At 35.7% G+C, this 11237-nt stretch overlaps 1 protein-coding gene across 1 annotated transcript; it reads right to left on the reverse strand.

Moving 5' to 3' along the window:
• Window positions 1–2369: 2369 nt before the first annotated feature.
• On the reverse strand, window positions 2370–7767 carry LOC107794731 (chaperonin CPN60-2, mitochondrial). Its single transcript, XM_016617254.2, has 18 exons — window positions 7632–7767; window positions 7474–7498; window positions 6740–6871; window positions 5904–6063; window positions 5609–5784; window positions 5103–5198; window positions 4912–5016; window positions 4710–4796; window positions 4538–4627; window positions 4365–4445; window positions 4211–4279; window positions 3961–4038; window positions 3769–3864; window positions 3539–3638; window positions 3364–3467; window positions 3130–3235; window positions 2945–3023; window positions 2370–2735 (listed from the first exon to the last, which is right to left on the reverse strand). The coding sequence occupies exons 1-18, from the start codon at window positions 7667–7669 to the stop codon at window positions 2636–2638; spliced, it is 1722 nt and encodes a 573-aa protein (XP_016472740.1). The 5' UTR covers window positions 7670–7767; the 3' UTR covers window positions 2370–2635.
• Between the last annotated feature and the right edge of the window lie 3470 nt (window positions 7768–11237).

Genomic DNA, 11237 nt, shown 5'->3' on the forward strand with positions numbered 1-11237 from the left:
ACCCACTTGATAGGTAAATAGATCCACATATATCCCCATGTATACGCTCTAAAAAGGCAGGGGACTCAATATCAATCTTCATTGGTGATGGTCTAGTGATCATTTGCCTTGATAACAAGCATTACAAGAAAATTCATCATCTGTAAGAATCTTCAGGTTCTTTAATGGATGCCCACTCGAATTTTCAGTAATTTGTCTCATCATTATTGATCCAGGATGGCCCAGACGGCCATGTCAAAGCACAAAAGTATTTGAATCAGTAAACTGCCTATTTACCATAGAGTGTGCTTCAACTGTACTAATCTTTGAATAGTATAAGCCAGAAGATAAAGTTAGTAACTTTTCTACAATGCACTTCTGGCCAGAAATATTCTTTATAATACAAAGATATTCCATATTCATTTCATCTATCGTGTCAACATGATACCCATTTCGGTGGATATCCATAAAACTCAACAAGTTTCTTCGGGACTTGGAGGAGAATAATGCATTGTCTATAATAAGTTTTGTTCCCTTAGACAGAAATACAATAGCTCTTCTGGAGCCTTCAATCAAACTTATATTACTAGAAATTGTAGAAACATCTGCTTTTTCCTTATGCAAATAAGAAAAGTATTTCTGATCTTTGAATATGGCATGAGTTGTTCCACTATCAATTACACAAATATCTTCGTGATTGGTCTTTGATCCAAACATAATTTGAGGATTATCCATATTCTTCAAAATGACAAACAAAATAAATATGATAGTAAACATTATTATCAAAGGATAACTTTTATTTATGTACAACTATTACATAACCATACTATCTACTACAAACAATAAAAATTAAAATATTTACATCTTTACAGATTCATCACCGATCACATGACTTATTTCTCCTTCTGGGAGTGCAAAGTAATCAGCTACATCCAAATGTATGAAGTCTAAATTATCTTCAGAAATAAAATTTACTTCAACATTTTTCTCAGTCTTCTTCAGGAAGGCTTGATACAGCTCAACCAGGTGCTTTGGCGTACGACATGTACGTGACCAGTGCTCTTTTCCTCCACATCTATAGCATGCATTTTCTGCGTTTGCTGCTTGCACCGCTTCATGCTTTTGTTCCTTCCTTTTCCACTGCTGATGGTGAGGATGGTTCTTTGGTGCATTATTATTACCATGATTAGTGTTTCTTCCCCGACCACGGCCATGACCACTACTGGGGCCACGTCCTCTTCCACGCTTAGCTTGGTGGAAGTTCGTCTCATTCACTTCAGGGAATGGGCAAGAAACAGTAGGCCAGATTTCATGATTTTTTTATTAATAGCCCATTATGTTGCTCGGCTACAAGAAGATGTGAGATAAGTTAAGAATACTTTTTGAATCCCATCTCTCGATATTGCTGCTGCAGGAGCATGTTCGAGGCATGAAAAGTAGTGAAAGTTTTCTCCAACATATCATGATCAGTAATATTATCACCACATAATTTTAATTGGAAAATAATTCTGAACATAACAGAATTACACTCACCGATATATTTAAAATTTTGTAGCCTTAAATGAGTTCAATCATATCGTGCCTGTGGAAGAACGGCCATCTTCAGTGGTCATATTTATCTTTCAAATTATCCCACAGTATGACTGGATCTTTAACAGTAAGATATTCCATTTTCAGGCCCTCATCAAGGTGATGGCGTAGGAATATCATTGCTTTGGCACAGTCTTGGTTTGATGCCTGATTTTTGTCCTTAATGGTGTCTGCCAGACCCATCGCATCAAGATGAATTTCGGCATCAAGCACCCAAGACATGTACCTTTTGCCCGATATATCCAGGGCTACAAATTCAAATTTAGAAAGATTTGACATTATTTAGAAAAATAAAGTTCGTACATGTGATACTTTCAAAGTATTTGCTCGAGATGGCAGAGTCTCATGCTGATAACGTGTTATAAAATAAAAACTGTTAAGTAAATAAACCGAAGACAAGTATAGAAAGAGATTGATATATTATTCAAACTTCGAACTTATGTACATAATAAACTGAAAATTACTCTATTTATAGAAGAAAGGAAACAGCTGCAAGGCTTTTCTTTAGCTGCTGGTAAGTTGTCTGCATGAGCTACTTGCAACCTGCCTATTTAATAAGAAGTTACTGCAAATCATTTCATTGAGCTGCTTGCAAGCTGCCTGCATCAACTACTTGTAGATAAACTACAAACAGATTACTAAATGGATAATCTTCTTAAGGAAGATTATCTATAACAGAATAATAAATGAACATTCATAATATAATTATTTTTATAACATATCCGACAATAATAGGAAACTTGACTTTGCAGTATTAGTATTTTTATTTTTATTTATTATAACTAAGAAAGGAAGGTTGGTTGGGGGGGCTCATTCAAAAATTCTTAGAATTCAACTGTCACTGATAATAACAATTTTCGTAGACAAAAAAAAAAAATGATGCCAACTGTCATACGAATATTACAAATTCTCAACCTACAAAAACATGAATTCACATTCATCTCTTGCTATTGTTACAATTGAGGTACCATTGCTACCGTAAGAATTCATCAGACAACCTTAAGTTTCTTATTCTGTGTGCTAAATTGTATGTCAGGCACTTGAATCACTGTTCTTTGCTAGTGCATTAGTAGCCCATACCACCACCAGGCATAGCTGGAGACGGTGTCTCGTCCTTGGGAAGCTCAACAACAACAGCTTCAGTTGTAGTCAATAGAGATGACACACTGCACGCAACAAAAAAAAGTAAAAGCATAAGCCTTAACTTCTTCACACCAACAGTCTAACTTTTACATTGACGATGATATAACAGATTAAGTTGCACTAATAGTCTATAAGTTGTCCGAGAATATAAGTTAAATCCATAGCATATTAGCAAGAATGCCAAGGGAAGAAATACATTGGAAGAAGAAAATATAAAGGAGTATGTGCTCACCTAGCAGCATCGACTAGGGCAGTCCTAATTACTTTCAAAGGGTCAATGATCCCTGATTTTACCATATCAACATATTCACCTGTTGCAGAGACGAAAGTAAAGATTAATCGATTTTTTTCTTCCGTATGCATTATGGACATGCCACCAATTTTAATTCTAATTTTAGGAAATAGAGGGATCCGAACCTTTTGCCGCATCATATCCAAGATCAGGGTCATCCTGCTCCAAAAGTTTACCAACCACTACAGCACCCTCAACCCCAGCATTAGAGGCAATTGTGTGTACTGGTGTCTGCAATTAGAAAGTTCAGACATATCAGCCTATCAAATACGAATTCATTCCAAAGCATAACCAGTCAGCTAATTATGGCTTGACAACTACTCTGAAAATGCGATAGCGAGGAATGTAAAATTGCAGACCTTAAGAGCATTCTGAATAATTTGGACACCAATCTTCTGGTCAAAGTTGGCTGTTGGCAAGTTATCCAATTCTTTTGATGCATAAAGAAGTGCAACACCACCACCTGCACGACAAGAATAAAATTAGTCTCTTGGTAAGTGGACAAGCCATGAAGAGATATGAACATGTAATAACCTGGAACAATTCCTTCCTCTACAGCAGCCTTTGTGGCATTCAAAGCATCTGTAACTCTGTCTTTCTTCTCACCAACCTCAAGTTCACTAGCTCCTCCGACCTGGCAGACCCATACCAACTCAAATCAATATACCTTCTACAATTGGCATATTAGAGAAGTTGGGATCTTTTCTAAAAGTTTCTGTATATTTAGTTTCTGAAAGAATACAGATTGCAATTAAATTGAATACCTTCAATACTGCAACACCACCTGAAAGCTTAGCTAGTCTTTCCTGCAATTTCTCCTTGTCATAATCAGATGTACTCAGTTCAATTGCTGATCTGATCTGTCAATACAAAGAGCATATATGTTCAACCCCGCACCATTGGATAATATGGTGCTTGTATTGATAATATCAGTGTAGATGTAAGCCAAAAAAAACCTGTTCACATCTCTCCTCAATGGCCTTCTTCTCACCAGCACCATCAAGAACAACGGTGTCATCCTTGGAGATGGTCACCTAAAACAAAATGCCGTGAGACTACGGAAGACAGAGAAATGTTGTTCAGCAGCAAAAATAGAAACTAAACAAGAATTGCAATGAGGGACCACTTTTCTTGCACCATTAAGTAATACCAAAACGTGGGGATGCACCGATCAAATCCATACTACAGTGAGATTATCAAATGTACCTTTTTACATTTTCCCAGCATGTCCAACTCCACATTCTCAAGATTCAATCCAAGTTCTTCAGTTATGACCTATCATGCACAGGTACGAAATGTTAGCTACATAAGAAAAAATAGTAAATATCTTATACAGGAGCGTACGAAAACAGTTGCTTACCTGGCCTCCAGTTAAAGTAGCAAGATCTTGCAAATTAGCCTTCCTGTTTTCACCAAATCCTGGAGCTTTGATGGCACAAACCTGTAATATTTGCCAATAAAATTAGCCGAACGAAGTATTACACTGACCTCAAAAAAGTTTAACATATTTTTTTTCCTCGAGCAGCATATTACCTTGATTCCAGCACGAAGCTTGTTCAGAATAAGTGTAGCAAGTATTTCACTCTCCACATCTTCAGACACAATTAAGAGGGGCCTTTGTCTCTGAACATATGAAGTAAGAATAAGAAACAGCTCTAAAGGTCATAGTTGAAACTCGAATTAAGAATGTCAGAAGAAAGACTACCTTCAAAGCCAACTCTAACACTTTCACCACAGCATTTATGCTTGAGATTTTTTTCTCGTGAATAAGAATAAGCGGGTCATCCAACTCCTGTCAAGCATCAGAATAGTTGTGAGTTCATATGAAAAAGAGGCTGGCTGTAAAATATGTAATATTGCCACAACAATCATGCAGCTAAATTAATACTGGCAAACTGAAGACGTACACATTTCTGATTCTTCTCATTCGTGATAAAGTATGGAGATATGTAGCCCCTGTCCAGCTTCATCCCCTCGACAACTTCCAACTCATTAAATAATGTCTTTCCGTCCTGCATGATATTAGAATTGATTAGTGTTCACATCTTTAGAAATATCATGTGTTATACACATAAAACAAAATCTGAAAATTACTTACTTGAATAGTGATGACACCTTCCTTGCCTACTTTCTCCATAGCCTTTGCAATTAGCTCACCAATTTCTCTTTCTCCATTTGCAGAGATTGTCCCAACCTATCAAAAGGTCATACTATCATAATCTTATTGGAAATAGTGCAGCTGCGACACTCTAGAACAGAAAATTGATATCTCATTCAGTTATCCAGAAAATTAGTGTTTTGAAATTTTCACTTGCACTGAAGAGCAAGTTAGATTCTGCTTTTACCCCCTCTGCTTGATTCTTGCAATACCAGAATCCTAGCAGAAATAATACAGCGCTGACCACTACGGTAGAAGATCAATATCACTTTCTTAAATGAATCTCCCCCCCCCCCCCCCAATTTTTGGATTTTTTTTTTGGGTGGGAGTGGGGTAGGTGCTCAGGGGTTGAAGGGCCTGCTGCTCCAAATGTTGATGTTTAAGAACCGGAAAAAGACATACCCTTTGGACTGTACTTCATAAAAGTTTAAAGCTAGCAAAGATACCTGGGCAATCTCCTCGGATGTGCTTATCATCCGTGCTCTGCTTTTCAGATTTGTTACAACAGCATCCACAGCCATTGTGATACCCCGTCTAAGGTCCATTGCATTCATACCAGCTGCAACAGACTTGCACCCTTCAGCAAATATTGCTCGGGTGAGGACTGTTGCACAAGTGGTACCTGAAATACAAAGCTAAAGTTAAACGCGAGCTGACATGTAAAAGATTTTTAGAACTCCAACATGCGAACTAGGCACATATGAAGACACTGGGGAAGAAACAGTATATCTAAAGTCTTACCATCACCAGCAACATCATTAGTGGCATTGGCAACCTGTTTTACGAGGCTGGCACCAACATTTTTTATTTTGTCCTGGAATTCGATGCTTTTTGCAACAGTTACACCATCTTTTGTTACCTTGGGCGCACCCCAACTTTGTTCAATCACCACATTACGACCCTTCATAATAAACATATAACATTAGTTGCACCTAATGAATCTATTCCCAGCAAAATCAAATATATATTGGTGGTGGTCCACTTTATATTGTGTCCCCTAGGAGTATATAAGCATTTAGAAATCTTGCTTGTCAATAATCCTCCAAGTTCAAATAACATGAACAAGGAGAGAGAAACAGTAACACACTTCACTTTTAATTGAAAGGGAACAAGTAAAAAAAACATCCAGTTGCCCTAATCAGACAGTTAAGCTTTGCAACAGCTTGATTTTAAAATACTCGGGGGAAAAGAGTCAAAACCAAGAAAACACGATACTATTTTTAGTTGAGACAAGTCACTCTAGCCACTTTCTATTGCACTCTAATAAGTATGTAAACTGTATCATTTCAAGATGGTAAAATGCCAAATGTCTATGGTATCGCGCATTCATTATTTCAATTTTCCACAGAATTGAACACTTCCATCCACAAACTTGTTCATGGTTAAAGCATCACAATCCGACAAGTTACCAACCCAAAAGTAATATCACATTCTCTCATCACAATACAAATAAGAACGGTAAAATGTGCTAATGTACACATGTAGACAATATAATATCTAATTCACTGACAACAAGTATTTGAAATTAATGTTCGGAATTTCAGCATGAGCACTGCTAATATTGTAACTTGAATTACCTTAGGACCCATAGTTACTTTAACTGCATCAGCAAGCTGCTCAACGCCCTGAAGCATCAATCCCCGAGCTTCAACTCCAAATTTAATGTCCTTGGCTGCATAATTTCTGCTCCAATTCAGCCTACTACCAACCTGCATCATACTCATCGTAAATACCAACCCAATCCCAAAAATCTAAGAGATTCTCGAGGGTGCACCCAGTTTGGAGGAAAAATGTTTTTCATAGGAAAGACACTGCAAAAAATGCTTTACCTTTGGAAATTATTTTAGTTTCCAGTTTTTTTGGCTAGAGACAAAGTTTGACATATGATAATACGAGTATAGCGTGTCGACATACTTTTTTATTAAAGAGTTTAAGTTCAATGCACTAATGCTGTAAACAATATTTACACAATCATATAACTTAAAAGATAATTTGTAACTAACTATATTTAATAGCATTGATTAGTTAACTAGAATAACTATTAAATGACCTATTATAACAGGTAAAAGTTACACTAATGGTGTAAAAAGTTCATTACACTGTTTGTATATATATCTTAAATCCTTATTAAAACAATGCTCAACTGCTGATTGAAATAAGTGATATGGAGTAATTGAGCTGAATATTTGTAGAACATAATGATTTCTGGTGGAAAATGTTTTCATAACCAAAAGTTAGAAATACATTTTCTGCTTAACCCAAATACACCCAAATTAAATTATTCCGATCCACTCAAAATGTTAAAAATTACCTGGTTGGTGCTGTTTCTGGCAACACTGTACAAAAAAAAGGCATTTGTTCAGATAATGATTACATAATTCGAACACAAATAATACATAGAATAAAAAAAAACAATTAGCAAAATGTACAGAGTTGGTTGAATAATTAAACCAGATTTGACGGAAATACCTGGCTTTAGAAGCAAGTTTTGCTGCAAAACGATACATAGTGGGAACTATGAAAATTTGCAGACTGAGAAAGAGAAAGAAAACAGAAGAGAGGAGAAACGTGTTGAAGGGGCTTATTTAGAGAAGAAAAGAAGAGTCTAGAAGAAACAGCTTCTAGGGTTTTAGGGTTTTATCTATTTTAAATTAAAAAAAAAAAAAAAAAAAAGAGGAAAAGCTTTTGAATTATAAAAAAAAATGTTCTTTTTTAAACAGAAGAAAAAAATTAAGTTATATATATGGTTACTGTGAGGAATTTTTACATGAACTTATCACATTTACCTGTTGAGAGGTAATTTATTTTATTTTGAAGATTATAAATTTTACGTTTTAAGAAGGTTTACCTCAAATATGTGATAGTGTTAAAAAATTATTTGCACTGCAATATTTATAACTTAAACTCTAAAAAAGTTAATGAACAACTACTCCCTATTTTTATTTTCTTTGTTTTCTTGCATTGAATTTACTAAATTGATTTGAATAATTGCTGCTGTGAGAAAAAAAATACAAAAAGAAAAAATGATCTGTTCAGGAGAATGAGGAAAAAGATTCTAAATTAATATTTTAACTTCTTACTATGTTAAAAACTAATTAATATTTGTTACTTGCAAATGTCTTCTGTATATATATATGATACTTACAAGGTCAGAGATTGGATTCCATTTTATTTTATTATAGAGTATGGTTCGTATGACAAAAAAATATATTATTTGCTTTTCTAGATCATTTCGTTCTGTATTAAGGTAAATAACTTATATACAAGAATATAGGGAATTTACATAGAAATATATTATGATTATCTCTAAAAGTAGGTCAAATATTTATATATGTAACACTCTTTGCCATATCTTTATTTAAAATTTAGACACCTCAACTGAATTATTTTACTTATTAGATACTCTAATCTTGCTTGATGTGTTCTTATTAAACGCAATAAGCTGACATAACAAAAAACGAATGTTTATCCCTTCTCTTATATGCGTGATAAATAATTTGCTTAATAGTTCTTTTTTTATTTATTATTTATAGGTAAGAGCTATAAAGAGGAGTAATAATAAAGTAAAGATACAATTAAAACAAGCATGGTCTAAGCAGCCCTCTCAGAGCTAGAGCTACGCTCTCAGCAATATTGGCAACTATATAATTAATATCACCAAATTGATTTCAATAAATAGTAAATTTCAAAGGAAAAATAAAAAGGAATTCCGAATGACAACTTCCGAATTTATGATGTAAATCTTTTAACTTTAAAATACGCAATTTTTGCTAGCCTGGCCAAATGAACTCTTACTCAATAGTACTAATTACTTGATAGAATTTACAAGATATAAGGTGAGAATTATTAAAACTATATCATATGAATACAAAATTTCCTAGAACTAAGATGTGAACAATAAAATAAGATTCATCAAACTCTTTTTTAAATTTAGGCAATTGCCTAAATCTCAGAAGATTAAGAAAATTTTGATTATTCATATAGCTCTATCACACTGTTTGATCACCAACAATTGTAGTGGAGTTATAAGTACTTTTCCGTTCTTACTTAAAGATTTCGAGTTCAAAATCACAAAATTAGAGTTGTCGGGAGCACTTGACCTCCCTAAATGGGACTTTCCCTTATAAATCGAGCTTGAAGCGGGTACATCTCCCTAAATGGGACTTCCCCTTATAAATCGAGCTTGAAGCGGGTACATGACACCGAAAAAATCTAGCAAACTTTTGCAACGAGGGAAAATAATTCTGCTAAGTCCATTTTTGCTTGATTGGCGATACAAAGATTATAATGATGCATATGAAGTTTCAATGGCTACATAAATAGGATGAAAAACAAAAGCCAATAGTTAGAACTTAACAAGCTCAAATAATAAAGCAATTTCTTATTTTAGATGTTTTTAAATTTTTCATGGTAAAAGGAAGTTTGGGTATACAGTTAGACCTCTCTATAACAGCATTCATATATAACAATACTTCACTATAAAAACCAAGCTTTTCCGGAACCAATTTTCATCTTATGTTATAATTGTATACCGTCGAAATCGGGCATACCCGGTTTCGTTGGCAAGGGAGTTGCCTCGAGGGTAACCTCATAATAGATCGGGCTCGAGCTCGAAGATAGAACATCACGCCTAGAGATCGAAGTGTTCATTAAGATCGAGGCTGTCAACAATCGAGATCAAACATGACTGACTTCGAGTAAAGCGTAATAACGGAATGGCGCGAGATATCAGTAACCGGTCGAAGATCCCGGCGGAAATCCCGGAACAGATCAAATCAAAGCGGCTATTAGTGCCAATCATGGGATCTACTTTCGTTATCAGAGTTGTACCTTATTTAGGATTCCTCTATTATATAAAGAGGGATCCCATTCACTTGTAAAAAAAAGAAAGATTATTTACTGATAAGAATACACATATACACTGCTTTTTTTGTTTTACTTACTATTCATCGTTGTTTGTTCCATCCTCCACTGTTCTTATTAACTAACCTCGAGACTACTCGAATTGAGGTCGAGGCATTGTTTGCGGACCGGTTTGATTTATTTTATTATCCAATTTATCTATTTAATTCATTATTTATCAATTGGTACTCGTTTAAATCGCATATCCTTAAAGCCACAATATAAGTTTAATTGTTACTCAATTTTTAGGGTAAACAGTTTGGCGCCCACAGTGGGTCTAAGGATAATAGTGATTGTTCGGTACTGATTCTGGTAAAACACATTATTTTACGCTTGTTCTTGTCAAGTATCTTTGCTTTCAGGTTAAAACATGTCAAACTCACAAAACGCATCCACACACGGTGACAATGGTCTCGGATTCCACGGTGAAAACGAAAATGTGATTGCTCCAGGAGTCGAGGTGTCACAGGCTAATCTCGGGGGAGCATCGGTTGCCAACCCAATCGATGTCAGTTCGCACGTTGCTCTAAACGCGGACCTGGGTGCAGATCTCGATGGGAGTGTACGCAAAGAATGCCGATCTAGTGGCCAAGGAACACAGGGCAGAGGAGACGAAGGAGTCACTCTCCAAGTGATACTCGAGATGCTTCAGGCTCAGCAAGCCGTTATTGCTTAGTTACAAAATCAACATAGAGATCCGAATAGGATCGAGCCAGAAACTACTCGTCGTACCGAGCCAGTACCGGAAAGGTCGAATGGTAACGAATCGGGGATTGATCCTGCGGTAATGAAAATGCTCGAGGAGCTTACCAAAAGAATTGAATCAGGGGAGAAGAGAATCGAAGCCAATGATAAAAAAATAGAGACATACAACTCTCGAGTTGATCAGATACCGGGGGCACCGCCAATCTTGAAAGGGATGGATTCGAAGAAGTTTGTACAAAAGTCGTTTCCTCCCAGTGCGACTCTGAAGCCTATTCCAAAGAAGTTTTGTATGCCAGACATAACCAAATATAATGGGATCACCGATCCCAACGAGCATGTTACTTCATATACATGCGCCATCAAGGGTAACGATTTAGAAGATGATGAAATCGAATCTGTGCTGTTGAAAAAATTCGGAGAGACCCTTTCGAAGGGAGCAATGATTTGGTATCACAACCTGCCACCAAA

This window comes from Nicotiana tabacum, chromosome 13 (genome assembly GCF_000715075.1).
Source record: "Nicotiana tabacum cultivar K326 chromosome 13, ASM71507v2, whole genome shotgun sequence".
NCBI classification, from domain to species: domain Eukaryota; kingdom Viridiplantae; phylum Streptophyta; class Magnoliopsida; order Solanales; family Solanaceae; genus Nicotiana; species Nicotiana tabacum.

Excerpts from the sequence above, each read along its gene's own strand:
- LOC107794731 (XM_016617254.2), bottom strand. The coding sequence starts at position 7,669 with ATGTATCGTTTTGCAGCAAAACTTGCTTCTAAAGCCAG. Across the intron at positions 5,017-5,102 it reads AAGGTGTCATCACTATTCAA|GACGGAAAGACATTATTTAA; the intron begins GTAAGTAATTTT and ends AATATCATGCAG. Across the intron at positions 4,446-4,537 it reads AGCTTCGTGCTGGAATCAAG|GTTTGTGCCATCAAAGCTCC; the intron begins GTAATATGCTGC and ends CAAATATTACAG.